The 14,805-nt window shown below is 44.0% G+C and overlaps 1 protein-coding gene across 4 annotated transcripts in view; it reads right to left on the reverse strand.

Annotated features, from left to right (window-relative positions):
• FNDC3B (fibronectin type III domain containing 3B) overlaps positions 1-14,805 on the reverse strand; it is a 356,845-nt gene that overhangs the window by 49,442 nt on the left and 292,598 nt on the right. For all 4 annotated transcript variants that reach the window (XM_027061431.2, XM_027061428.2, XM_027061432.2 and 1 more), the window contains 8 exons: positions 14,560-14,684; positions 12,908-13,082; positions 10,983-11,069; positions 9,456-9,594; positions 6,744-6,815; positions 4,553-4,671; positions 2,754-2,859; positions 1,702-1,874 (listed from right to left, as the gene is read on the reverse strand). In XM_027061431.2, coding sequence (XP_026917232.1) covers positions 1,702-1,874; positions 2,754-2,859; positions 4,553-4,671; positions 6,744-6,815; positions 9,456-9,594; positions 10,983-11,069; positions 12,908-13,082; positions 14,560-14,684 — 996 coding nt within the window. The remainder of the gene's footprint in view (positions 1-1,701; positions 1,875-2,753; positions 2,860-4,552; positions 4,672-6,743; positions 6,816-9,455; positions 9,595-10,982; positions 11,070-12,907; positions 13,083-14,559; positions 14,685-14,805) is intronic.

Consider the following 14,805-nt stretch of genomic DNA (forward strand, 5'->3'; position numbering starts at 1 on the left):
CGCAGCATGGCATTCTGTTTCAACAGGTCTCCCAGGACAGCAAAGAAAACTAAGTCAAAGATAACTAAGTCAGACGTACACTGCAGCTTAATTTTTAGCACACAAAAATCGACTCGAAATTGGTTATCCAATTCTGTGAGCCGTCAGCACAGAGCCAGATGTGGGGCTTGAACTCATGAATCACGAGACTGTGACCTGAGCCAAAATCAGATGCTTAACCGACTGAGCCACCCAGGCGCCCCTGGGTAACTTTCAATGTAACAGGAATAAATTAAGGCTGATGATAATATTTTTAGATGATAAATTAGATAAATTAGATGATAAAAAATTTCTTCTTTGACAGAAAGTAAAACTCGGAGCATCAGAGTGGCATATTTATCTTTGTTATGGCAGAGATGCCCTGCACAGCTGACAGGGAAAAGAGCAAAAACACCAGTAAAACATTTTCTGCAGCATCTGTGGTCATCACCTGCCACTGCTTTTTAATTATGTAAGCTCAGGTGCATCAGCTTTCTTATCTTCTCATCAAAACATTGTTATTGGTTAGATCCACTCTGGTTGTCGTCGTCGTCTTCTTTTTTTTTAATTTAGATAGTTGTACTGTATCTGAACTTCTTTCCTAGCTGGGAATTAGAAGGAATCCAGCCCCTGCTAAAGGTTTGAGATGCTACTTCAGACCAAGTGTTTTCACAGTGTGGCCAACAGGAAATAGACTGGAGACCCACGCATGTTCCTCTGCCAGGCTTGCACAGGGCTACCGAGAACGAGAGAAAATCACCAACTTCATGCTGCTCTCAGTTGTGCTTTCTTATTTTTAAAAATCCCATCAATTAATTATATCTACTTATTTACATGGAACCCATCTGTACAAATCACGCGTATACCTGGCAGTGGGGAGGGGTACAGCAGCAGCCTGCACCAGAAAGACAGTTTCTGGTTACCTTGTTCTCATCATGAATCCCACCCCCCCCAAACCCACATTACTCTGCGATTTAAAATAGGGGTGTAATCTAGGGGCTCAGTCAGTTGAGTGTCTGACTTCAGCTCAGGTCATCATCTCGTGGTTTACAGGCTCGAGCCCCACATCGGGCTCTGTGCTGGCAGCTTGGAGCCTGGAGCCTGCTTCGGGGGTTCTGTTTCCCTTTCTGACCCTCCCCTGATCGTGGTCTGTGTCTCTCTCTCTCTCTCTCTCTCTCTCGCTCTCAAAAATAAATAAAACATTGAAAATAAAATAAATACAATATGGGTATAATCTAGACACAGACTTCCAATCTATGATGGGCTGAGAAGAATTCTCCGGTCTTCATTTGAAACAAAACAAAAACCAGAAGCTGGCCTCCCTGGCCTCTACCCCACTCCAGTTCTAAAAACTGACCTGAGATATTGCTGCGTATAGAAGGGCAAGGCTTCTATAGCTGGGTAAGAAGGAAATTGTTTTGAAAACAACCCAAAATAGCTAAAGGGTGATGTTCTTTCTTAGTAACCTTGAACTCTTTCTTAACAGAATGATTTGAAGACAGAAATTTCTAATGCTGGGTCAATATGAAGTCACAACAATGTATCAATTCAGAAATGAGATTCACATACCCTTCTTTAATGGCTACCAAGGCTGGATAGATACTGCTGAGGAATTTCGGGGGGGAGGATACGGAAGTGTCAGCACCTTGGTATTCTGGTTATGGTGCACAAGCCTGTACTCACCCCTCCGTCATTCAGAGCCCTCACCCGGAAACGATACACAGTTCCGGGGAGCAGGTTGCCCACGGTGCACTCGAGCTCTGGCCCATGGTACACCTCCGAAGCCACATCCTCGGGTTCCGTCATCTCCACACTGTACTCTGAGACCTCACAGCCACTTTCTGAGGCAGGAACGTCTGGGAATGGAGAACGCTTTTCATCTTAGAACATTTTTATGCTTCCAGTTGAGCAGCTCACACCTGGTTTCCCACAAGGTTTGTAACACATCGTGTGGGCGGCTGGTCCTCAGTATCTCTCCCACAAAAAGGAACCCTCCCCTCCCCCCAAAAGAAAAGCGATACGGAAGAAAAAGTTTCTGAAGGATGTTATCCGTACTTTCCAAACTACATCTAAGTACATTCAATTACTTCAACAAAATAATTTGGAAACAACAGAACCCCTTGGCAAATGTCTACACTGTAAGACAAGGAAGAAACAGAGGGAGAAAATCTCTCTAACTTAAAACCAAAGGCCACGTTAAATCAAGATAAATGACCCAAGGTTGGCACAATATTTTATGACGTTGTAGACATGAGTAGTGGCAAAAAAACAGTCTGATGGAGTTCTGCAGGTTTGTATTTGCGAGTTTACATGCTGCAAACTGCTGTCACAACAGGAAATGCTTGTACAGCTCAGGGCCCACATGTGACAAAAGACGAGGAGAATCAGAGGTTACCTTACGAACCTCGCTTTAATCTCTACATTGCACGCAACTTCGCTTTTGTGAATAGAGTTGAAAAACTCCTGGGAAAGACTGGCTGCTGTGCAAGATTTTCTAGGCAAGTGTCCTCCGAAGGACAGAGAATGCCCAGTGAGCGTAGCTCCCTCAGGATGAGCGACGGCATGCCGCAGAACACAAACCCAAGCCAACACACATCAGACAGACAGCGGACATTTTCAACAGGAAGGACTACGGTCGTTAGCAGACTGCCAACTTAATCACAAAGCATGAAATCTCCAATTCCACCTCCAGTTGTCCCAACCGTCAATGTCAACGTGAAGATTTGTTCACTCACCCCACTCTAAGTGGACTTCTTTGTGCTTTGGTCTACCCAAAACCCTCGGTGGTCGACACTGACCTGGTGCAATGCTTAGTGTGCGAGCAGGGAGACTTTCAGAGCACTGCAGGAGAAAACACCGGAGAGAACCATCTCTTAGTTACTGTGAATTCACCAGACCTCTACATCCCAGGCAGATCCTACCCTGTAACTGAACATGCTGCCCAAAGGGGATCACACGGTGAATGTACACACTTGATTTCTGTGCAGAAGGGTCTTCTCTCGTGTGTGTGTCAGGCGTGAACATACACTGCATGTGGCACTGGTAAAAATGCTTATTTATGAAGTCAGATTCGTAGCCACGGGTTGTGTATTCTAAGCACACAACGGCTTTCCTTTAAGCCAAAATTAGAGAGATCTGTCGTGAGGACAGAAGAGAACACAAAACAACAGCTGGATGAAATTTTTAAATGGTGCTATAAACGGTGAAACCATCCGCATACGGGGGCAGAAGAGCAAATAAATTCAGTATTAATCAACTGAGTCTGACATTAACCGGCAGGTTCTTTTAATGCTAAAATAAGCGGGCCTCCTTTTAGGAGCTGATTGTGCAAGGCTGGGGATGTGGAAGTCAACTGTCTGCGAGAGGAGAAAACAAGGTGCAACTCTGCAGCTTGGCCAGACTCTTCCCTTTTCCCCGAGAAGTGCTGCAGGGGAGAGGTACCCTAGACACCTCACACAGGAGGTGCCTGCTGACCCTCTGGGGCCTGGATGTGGGGACAGCCCACCCAGGGAAGCACTAGAGAGCTCTGGTGCTGGACGGTGGTCTAACTGGACCTTCTTTTCACAGTCTGTCTATGTGGGTAGCCTAAACATCACGGCACTGCTATCCTTGCGGGAAAAAGAAACACACAGGACACCAGTGGAGGTGTGCTGACTGCTGACTGCAAAGCCAGGCACCCTAACGGCAAGTCTTCTTGAGAAACATAAACCCAGCAAAGGGCTATAAGCTACCGTCTCTCACTATTAATGGTTTCAAACCATGATGTGAAACATCCCTACGATGAAAATGGCTTTTTACCATCTTGCCTTTCATTCATTTCTGAATGTGCGTTACAGCCAGTTAGTATCTGATTTCTAGCGCACTCCCTGTGTATTTCTGAGGTTATGTTAAGCCTGTGAGAACCCTGTGTGGTCGAAACCAAGGCTCCTGACATGTTAGCCGATCTCAGGTCAAGTAAAGAGCGGAGAGCAAGGGATATGCTGCTGCCTACAGGTGTGTAAGTTGGGCACTGCACAACTACAATGGTGTCACTCAGCTCAGTCGTCATAGATTTGTGTGGTTTTTCCAGCAGATGGCAGTAAAGCACCTTGGGGAAGGCGCATCCCCTGTTCTCACAAAACTGCCAGGTTTGGTAACAGCAGAGCTGTGCAGGAGGTCACGTCTTTTTGACCCTGAATTCTATGCTTTTCTAGCACTGCAATAACTCAGGTTCTTCTTATTTAGCGAGACGAATTCCGGACAACAATCAATTTTCAACCGTCACCTGGGATCATGCCAAAGTCTTCCGAGAAATCACTAAGTGACAAACGCGCCTTGACAATTCCACAGTTTAGCTGAGAATCACCCGGGCCTATCTTTCATGTCCTCCGAAAACGCAACTGGAAAAAACTCTTGTTTTCATTTCCTGATGTGACCCCGTGGCAGGCTGTGCTGTGACGATGCATTCTAAGAGAGTAATTGTCTCGTGATGTTACAGAGTGGCTGTCTGAACCCGACCCAAGAGGTTTTCCTTTCGCGCCACGGCAAAACCAACCTGACTGTGTCCACCAGTACTGATGCAGCACGCTCGGAGTTTGTACAAAGTGCCTGGTTTCAAGTGGGTGAAAGTGTACTCTGTAGCCGATCCGCTGTATGCCACCTCCCACTGGCTCGCTGTAAAACAAGACTCGCGTGTGAGTTTGTGCCTCCTGCAAACGCGGAACAGTAGCAGCCATTCCTGAGGGGAACAAGCTCTAAGCGGTTTCCATGAAAACCAGCATCTCCTATTTTCTTTTTTTTTCTTTTTTTAAATAGCCAAGGGCCCTCTCTCCCTTCCCTTCCCGAAGTTAAATATTTAAAATGACACGGAGTCATTTTTCATACTTAGTACTGCAGGCTAGACTACTTAATACCACCATTATTATATTTGCTGACTATGAGGTTCAGATGCTGGAAACCACAGAAACCCGTCGTTGGCACGGGGGGGGGGGGGGGGTGGGCGGAAACGGAGACAGAGCACGGGGTCAAGCGAGCTGTGGGATGGTTGTGGCGAGAGAAGGCCTTGGGGCCAGCTGGGTAGGGTAAGGCTGCCCAGCCAGGAGGCTCCTGGTCAGTCTGGGACATGCTCAAGAGTCCCTCCTGCTCTCACATGCTGGAGGGCACAGGGCCCCATCACGCACAGAGTCCTTTGGGGAAAAGCCTGCTGTCTTCACAGAGCTCACGTAAGAGACAAAAATGGCTGGGAGGGTGACGAATTAAAGATGAAGCACTCAGGTGACCTAGTTATCTGGCCACTTCTCGGGACTAAAGAAAGTAAGCAGGGCTGCTGAAGGCTGCAGCAGTCTGACTGCCCGGTAAGGCTGACGCCACCAGGGACAAAGCATGGGGGGCCGCTTCCCCCGGCCGCCTTGCCTCGCAAATCTGGGCTGCTGCAGGCTTCCCTCCTCTGTGTTGCTCTCCTTACAGAGCCACATGTCTGGGGGATTTTTCCCCATTACCCAAGACACTTTACTAAAGTAAGTTTCCCTCGGCCACTTATTAGGACAGATTTACAATGAAGTCACAGGCACCAGGGCCGTGGGGGCTGTGGGTGGACACTAAAAAGCGTTATTAGGACATCGCTGGCTAGAAACCTGGGAAGAGGCACATGGGAACAGGGATGACTGACAAGATTCAATTAATCACCCACTTTATGTGCTGGCAAAGCTGTTAACTTTCAGTAGAGAACGGCATCTAGTTTGATTTGATATCATCAGTGGTCAAGAGAGTCATGAAAATGGAAAACATGCTTTCACAAGGAGCCACGGCAGACACCTGACTTCTCTCTTCGGTAGGTTTTTGTAACGTAAAAAACTAAATCAAATTTTTAGCCCAGAAGAGGACTTTATGATGAGAACAGCTGTGCCCACCTCAAAGCATTCTTACGTTCTTAGTTCAAAATAGAAGCGGACCGGCTCGAAAACCAGAGCTCCAGGTGGTCACCGCAAGTAGAGGGCAAAAGAGCAGCCCACGCCTGCCCGGCCTGTTCGCAAAAGTCACCGTTATGAATGGTTATGGGATTATCAGAATGGCGAGATAGGTCGTTTTAAAAGTTCTGACAGCTATATTTTTTTCCTATTAAAGCCTAATGAGTTTTACTAGAAAAAAAAGATCGAGTATTTTTAAAGGCACTTCTTAAGGAATCTGATCTTTAACACTGTACTACTTTAATCCACATAGTGCACAAGTGATGACAGTCTGACTCAGACGTCACAAAGATGGAAAGACATTTGCTAAACTTGTCAGGAAAGTGGGACTGTGACACTGTCAACTCTCTCCCGATAATACGATGTTTTCTTTGCCATCGCTGTACGTGGGAACTTGTCGATTACCAAACTCGCCTGCTCTCTCCACCTTATCCTTCCTGCTGATTGCTTCTGACACTCCCTCTGCTCGTAAGAATTTTCAGAGAAAGTGTGCCAAGACAGGGGATGAAAATTTAATTATTCGATTAATTAGGACCTCTGGCTTAAAGAAAGGACACGGAACATTTAAAAACATGATAAAAATGTACATTTCAAGCATACCCTGATCCCTGATGCTATGTGTAAAAGAGAAAACTGTAAATATGTGATTACGGTCTATTTGTTGTAATGGCACTACCGGTAGAATTGACGGCTTCCCGCTATTACCATACAGATGTTTTAGGACGTTAGAAAGTAGAGGTTGGTACTGGATTTGAGGAAAACAATTTCCTAAAACTTCACCTTCAGAATTTCCATCAGTAATCTCCAGCAAGTACTTGAGTATTTCTGAACCACCATTATCCTTGGGAGGATCTGGAGAGTAAGCAGATGCCTTATTAGTTATGAAAGGGCAGAGATTTTTATTAACAAGTATCATTAGAAGACAGAAAACATGTCATATTATACTCCTTAATTCTGAATTTAAGCAAAAGGTATAATAATTACTGTATTACTCTTGAAAAACAAAAGAAACAAACAAAACCACCAAGAAGCCCTGAGCGCTATCAGATTATTCGAAGTTCTTAGGTCTAACACGTCAGAGTTATTTACCAAAATACGAGCAAAACTCAAACTATGAATTAATTTTTCTAAGAGTTAACTTAGTAAATCGACTTCGAGAATTCTGAAGCCTGCTCTTTAACATTCAATTTTTATATAAGATGAAATACGTAACTCTTTTATTATTTATTTTATTCTTTACCTCACTTAAATTACCAGTGACCGGATTCTTTTGAGAGGGAGAGGGAAGGAAAGAGAAGTGCAAAGTTTACTGATAAAATAAACAAAACATCAACACGTAATAAGTATGTTCCATCACGGTTTGCCACTAAGCATGCTGTATATCCCAAGGGAATCTGATACGCAACCGAATTTGTGAGTCGAGAACGCACCAGACAGGTGGTCTGAGGAAGGGGTGCTGGCTTATTACCAGAGCCCTGTGGACTGTGGGTATTTACTCCACTGCTAACTCCGTCCGCGAGAGTTTTCTTTTCTGAGCAGCAAGATACCTCGCGTTGTAATTTTGTAAGACTATGCAGAAGTTCCCTCTACCATCAGTTCTCCCAAGTCTCTATTTTAGATACACACTTAGGAACTTCATGGCCCTCCTTTCGCTTGGTATTTCCATGAATGCATACCCATTTCAGTAAGAGAGATTTAAAACAATAATTACAAAGTTAAATACTATAGCATATAGCTAATGAAAGTAAACATTTACTTTCTAGGATTTTGTGAGGAAAAAGCTTCACAATCCGGCAAGAAAAGCACACCTAGAGTTTTACAGTTTCTCTTAATCACGTCCATCTTCCAAGGAAATAGATATCCTAATAATTCTGCCTCAAAATTATTAGGTAACTTGAAACAGTTTTATGTCTCAATGGTTGACCTCCAATAACAGTTTAATAACGTTTTGTGTTGGGGCACTTGGGTGGCTCAGTCAGTTAAGTGTCTGGCTCCTGATCTCGGCTCAGGTCACGATCTCATGGTATATGATTTCCTGCCCCACGTGGGGCTCTGTGCTGACAATACGGAGTCTGCTTAGGATTCTCCCTCTCCTTCTCTCTCTCTCTGCTCCTCCCTCATTCTTGCTCTCTCTCAAAATAAACTTAAAAAAAAAATGCTCTGTGGGTTTTTTTTTTTTTTTTAAGACTTTATTTTTATGTAATCTCTACATCCAACACAGGGTTTGAATTTACAACCCTGAGATCAAGAGTCACATGCTCTACCGACCAAGCCAACCAGGAGCCTCTTTAATAATATTTTAAATTCCCTTTATATGACCTGGCTGCCAGGTAAAATCTTATTTTAAGTCTCTTTTTTGGGGTGCCTGGGTGGCTTAGCAGGTTAAGCTTCTGACTTTGGCTCAGGTCATGATCTCACAGTTTCTGAGTTTGGGCCCCGCATCGGGCTCCGTGCTGACAGCTCAGAGCCTGGAGCCTGTTTCAGATTCTGTCTCCCTCTCGATCTCTGCCCCTCTCCCACTCGCACTCTGTCTCTCTCAAAAATAAACATTAAAAAAAAATTAAAAAATAAAAAAATTAAATCCTTTTCTTTTTCCTTTTTCTGTCTTTCAGGAATCTAATACTATTATGACACATTGGTGATAATTACACACATCCCAGCAGTTTTACATACAATTGCAAATCTTTATCAACATTCTAAAGGCATTCACTTCATTGAAATAATCCGAGCTGCAGAGGTGAGCCAGAATATCCTTCCACCAGATACCCTCAAACACCGTTTAATGAACTTCAACAGGAAAAATTCCTGAAGTGGGGTGCGCCCCTGGATGGCTCAGTTGGTTGAGCATCTGACTTCGGCTCAGGTCACGATCTCATAGTTCTTGAGTTCGACCTCCATGTTGGGCTTTGGGACAGCCCGGAGCCTGCTTCAGACTGCTTCAGACTGCCTCTGACTCTGCCCCTCCCTCACTCATGGGTGCTCTCTCTCTTTCAAAAATAAATAAACATTTAAAAAAAGAAAAAAGAAAAATTCCTGAAGTTCAAAACTTCTGGTTACATACAAACAACAAAAACGAAAGTTTTCCTAGTTCTTAACTTGAACATTCTGTATGTCAAAATTTACTTAAGATGACATACCTAAAGTTTGAAGTTTATTCTCAATATTAATTTTATAAATCCATTTTTCACATTAAATATCACTACCATTGTTAAGGGCAAGTTACTGAAGAATGAATACATATTCAGAAATTATTACATTCAAATCAGTAACAAAAGTGTAGGAGGCAAAACAATACAGGAAAAATCGTAAAGTAAAATGCTCATAAAATGGACAATTCCAGTGGAATTCTCTGGATGTTTCTGATACATATATTCCAAATCTGTAAAATCCCCACAAATAATACCTCTTATTTCTTATTTTGGTTTGTCACCACTGAAATCAGTTTTTAAAAATCTATCAAAAACAAGCAACAGCAATGGTAGCAAAACATACCCCATTTGACACTAAAGCCATGAGATGTAACTGGTCCTTTGATGAGGGGTCTTGTGGGGGGTCCGGGCCTGTCAGGACTCGTCGTACACACCAGCACTTCACTTGGACAACTCTTCCCTTCCACATTAGAAGCAGTCAGCTATAACACCACGGAAAAAATATGAACATGCTTTAGATGTCATGTATTGAAGAAATGGCAACGTTTTACCAAGGCAAGATCAAGGCATCTATAAATTCACACAGACAGACATTTCTCCTCTCTCTCAATCTCAAACAACTGATTTACAAGTTATTTCCTTTATGGGGTGCTTATTTTCTGTACAGTTAGCTACTGACAATTACAAATAAAACACTAAGGTGGGTTGCAGCTAAAGACATTTTTACCCTTTCAAGAAGACATAGAACCAGTATGTTACCACCTAGTTCTTATTGTTTTGTGGGAAGAAATTGGGGGAGGGGAAAGCAGGTAAAAATAACCTTACTTATTTAAGAGTAGGGCAATGCCACCTTGTGGAGAAATGCTAGCAGTATACCTACCTATGTTCTCATGGCACCAAACAGCAAGCGTTTGTTAAATATCAGAAACTGTCATTTTCCTCAAATAGTCACACACTTCACTTGGTGATCTAACAACTGTTTACTGAATGACTACTACATGCCAAGCTACATCATTTGGCCTCCAAACCAGAGAAGGAAGGGTAGAATCAAAAGATAAATTTCTCCCTCCAAAACGCACACAGTCCTATCAGAAAACCCAGTGCTGTGCATGGATCAATAAAGGGTGCCATGGCAAAGGATGCTATTTACTGCTTTTCCTCTCTCTCTCTTTTCTAAATGTTTATTTTGGAGAGAGAGAGACAGAGCAGGAGGAGGGGCAGAGAGAGAGAGGAAGACACAGAATCCGGAGCAGGCTCTAGGCTCTGAGCTGTTAGCACAGAGCCTGACGCGGGACAAGAACTTGTGAACCGCGAGATCATGACCTGAGCCTAAATTGGATGCACTACCATCTGAGCCACTCAGGTATATCCCTGCTTTTTTTCCTCTCTTATCAGTTGCAAGGCTTTGTTTCTCGTTACAACACAAAGTCCTATGGTCATATTAACAGTGGTTGTTAACCGCCAAAGCAAAGCCTAAGTAGGGAGGGAGTGGGTAATGGAAGACAAAAGGAAAGAAATGGGCAGAAGAGCAAAGGAAGAGGGAGAGTGAAAGAGAAATCTAATAAAAAGGAGAAACATCGAAAAGTGGGGGAGAGATAGGTGCACTGAGCATTCAGTTTGGGTGCTCCTGGGTGAGGGCATCTGGCCACGCTGTAATGTAATTTGTTACAGCACACGACAGTAGCTTTCTCTCTCAAAACTAGGGTTTAAAATTAAAGTATGGCGTGCATTTTGTGTCACTTTAGAAATGTAAAGTGCAGGGAACTTCAAAATTTTCTTAACGGACAGAGTCCATTTGAAATGGTAAATGGGTAAAACATGCAACTGCTTCTTTTTTCAAGCAGTTCAGGTACCAAAACGATTGACTCACCCTGAATTTATACTGTGTGCTTCTTTTGAGATTTTTCACAGTACAGGTTAAATCCTCTCCAGTGTATTTTGGGTGGAAAAGGTTATCCTGCAAAAACAAAGCCAGAAAGAGACATCAGTATCATGAAATCTGGGCATTAAATACTTTTGTGTATGGGATCTTTCTATTGCCTCTTTCCATCACCACCGGCTGCCAGAGGTCTGTCTGGCGGCTACGGGAGAAAGGGGAGTCGGAGTCCACGGTGCTGTGTACCGTGCTCCAGCTTCAAGTAAAAAAAATAATCTTGTCTCATTGTAGGTTCTGCTGGGTCTGTAGAACTTTCTTGTGAGGCTAATAGCAACATGAATGAGAACAATGCTCTCTCTTTGAGAGGATGTAAATTTGCTTTGGAATGGATGCCACCATATGCTTTCCTTACAGAGGAAAGGTTCCTCAGTAAGTATTTTCAATAAGGAATTAAGCCACCAAATAGTACTATGTGACAAAGCAGTGTACATTTTAAAAATACGTATTTAACGTTATTATCAAAAAAGCCTCTTCTTTTGTGGTCTCTGCTGTCCAGCTGCAATGTGCTATGTGATACACAGAGGCTGAGGTTTCTGACCACACAGTGTCCTCTTCTGGCCAAGGAAGAAAGGACACCTGGGATGGGAAAAGCATGATCCTTTTAAGAGGATAAATATCCCACTAAAAGCTGAATGTACTGAATTCATTCAACTGTATTCTCAATCATCCGTCCATCCACTCAATCATTAAATATCACCGAGCACCTTCTACGCATCAGGCTTCCTTCCATGTTCTAGGGGTTCAGCACTGTCCAAGAACAAAGCCTTGCCCACAAGAAACTTACATGCCAGGTAGACAAAGTGATTAAAAAATGAAACGGATCTAACTATGAAGCATTTTATGCGGTATTAAGTGCTGTGGCCCAAAATATCAAGTTGGGTCAAAAGACCGAGGGGCGGATCTAGTGAGGTGCTACTCTATAGCTGTGCAGGTTAACTAAAGCAGCCACATGGGGTCTTTAAATTTAAACTAAATACAGTTGAAAATTCAGTTCCTTGGCCCCACAGCCATATTTTAAGAGCTCAATCATCATGTGTGACTAGGCACTACCTTTATCGCATAGCACAAACCACAGAACATTTCCATCACTGTGGAAAGTTCTACTGGATAGTACTGTTACACAAGGCGGCCAGGGGAGGGCTCTCCACAGAAGACATGTGAGAGAAGAGATCCTCAAGGAAATGAGGGAAAAGAGTCAAAGATAAGTGGAAGGGCCTTCTAGCTACAGGGCATGGAAACTGCAAAGGCCCTGAGGCTAGGGCTTGCTCTCGTGTTCAAACACACAAGGGCAGAAACAAGGACATTAAAGAAAAATCCTATAGCAAAGAACCTTATAGGCATTGTAAGGGCTCTGAGGTGAAGGCCCAGAGATAGGAAAGGTTCTAGGCAGAGCATCGACAGGATCTACTCTATTGAACAGATCTCTCAGGCTTTGTGTGGAAAACAGACTATAGCAGAGAAGGAGGAGGGTAGGGAAAATACTTAGAGACCACTGCAATTATTCAGGGATGAGACAATGGTGGCTTGCGAAAGGACAGTAGCCTTAGATACTAAGAAATGGCCAGATTTCTGGTTGATTTTTGAAGCAAGATTGAAAAGGATTTGCCGACTGATTATACAGATGGGTTCAAGGACAACTCCGAATTTTCTGGCTTCCCCGAACAAAAGGACAGGAATGTCACTGAGACAGGGATGACTGTGGCAAGGACAGGTTGCTGCCGGTGATGGTAGTGGTAGGTATTGAGACTTTGGTTTTGAACCAAACGTAATTTGAACATAATTTGATGGCGTCCTGTTACGTTAACGACAATGTGACTTACACAAAACACACGCAAGGGTACAAAATCTACAAAGCTTACGTTTTCATCCTCCTGGATTTCCAAGGTGTAGGTGACCACTTCCTCAGGTGAACAACCTTCTGGTTTATTCCACTGCAACGTGACCCATGTGACTCCAGCTCGAACAAGTCTTGGTGCAGAGGGCATCTGAGGGATGTTTCCTAACGTGTAACATACCACCTCTTGGCTATAACCACTACAAAGAGATAAACCCAGTAAGACGCACATTTAGGAACATGTGAGGAGTCTTGGCATTTAAAAAAAATTTTTTTTTTTTTTAAGTTTATTTATTTTTGAGAGAAAGAGAGACAGAGTGCTAGCAGGGGAGGGGCAGAGAGAGAGGGAGACACAGAATCCGAAGCAGGCTGCAGGCTCTGAGCCGTCAGCACAGAGCCCGACGCGGGGCTCGAACTCAGGAGCTGTGAGATCATGACCTGAGCCAAAGTCGGACGCTCAACCGACTGAGCCACCCAGGTGCCCCAGGAGTCTTGGCATTTTAAAAGAGGAAGGATGAGCCTACCTACTGCCCAACTTGCTTGGGTTGGAAAGGCCGGGGCATGACAGATTCAGCAAACAAAGGAAGGCAAGTATCCTTTATGTGATATCCCCTACCCCAACTCTCGGTCTGCCTGATTCCCCACTTCACTCTGCTACTAAAAAAAGCACACCACATCACAGGACAATATATTTAAGAATTGATTTCCCCTCTGAAAGCACCCAGCAGAAAGCACAACACTGTGCAGTGTTACTAAGCTATGACCCACAGCTACCAAGGAACCTTCAAATCAGTGTGAGCACAGATAATTGTCTGCTGATGAAATAAACGTTTTACAAATACAGACGGGGCTAGTTTTTGAAAGTTTGTGGGTGCTTCCGATTCACTTACAAACTCTTGAAGCCTTTATCATTATGACTTTTTCAACTAGTAGACTCTAAAAATGCAACAGCTATCATGGGTGGGGACAGAGGGCTGTAAAACCTTGTGATGTTCTTGAGGCTGGAAAAAAGCTTGGGGACCAATGATGTGCTGAACCTTTAAGATTTTCAATGAGCAGTGATGAAAGACGAAGGATTTTTCCCTTAATCAAGAGTTACCCAGGAAGTGCAATTGAAATATGGCCTTTTCAAAGCGTCTTTAATCCACAGACGCTCCACTGGACACCTGCTCTTGCCTTTCTTCCGCAGCCTGGAGGCAAGCTGTGGTGCCCTGGACGGTCCAGGTTTTCTCATATCCTGTGAGTATCTGCCAGGGCTTGACGACAATGGCTGGCCCAGCACCCCTTCCTCTCTATCAGGCAACCTCAGATACAACTGGAAAAGGCAGCTGAATAAGTAGCTTGCTAAAGTGATGAAAGGAAACAGCGCGTGTTCTGAAAAAAAACGCCTTAAGGGGTATTTCTTTCAAAACCTAAACTGCTGCCTTCATCTTGGCTCTCAGAGACCCCTAGTGGGGCCTTGGCATTACAGCGTGTGAGACCACACAGAGGCCACAAAGCAGCACTCCTCACCTCCGGGGAAGCCTTCTACCCTCTCATTCGATTCCCTCTAGGAAAATCTCAAATCGGTCCAGTGTGGAGGCGGTGGATGTCTTCATGCCTTCCAGCAACATGAGAGGAAGACACAGAATCACCACACGGTACGTTTAACGGCATGAGGGCGAGGGAACATCCTACCTGGTGCCAATGTCATTCCGAGCAGCCAGCCTGAACGTGTACCCCATGGCCGGACAAAGCTTTGTCAACTTGCAGTGCTTCTGACTTCCAAAGAAGCACTGTCTGAAACCGCTGTTTCTTTTTCCCTAAAAGAAAACAGTACAACAACGTACACGATTAAAAACAAAGCATACAGTAGGAAAATGAGGAAGGCATTTTGAACAATTGTTTCATTTCCTGGTTTGGATGAACAAAACCAGCAGAAGG

Source organism: Acinonyx jubatus, chromosome C2 (genome assembly GCF_027475565.1).
Source record: "Acinonyx jubatus isolate Ajub_Pintada_27869175 chromosome C2, VMU_Ajub_asm_v1.0, whole genome shotgun sequence".
NCBI lineage: Eukaryota > Metazoa > Chordata > Mammalia > Carnivora > Felidae > Acinonyx > Acinonyx jubatus.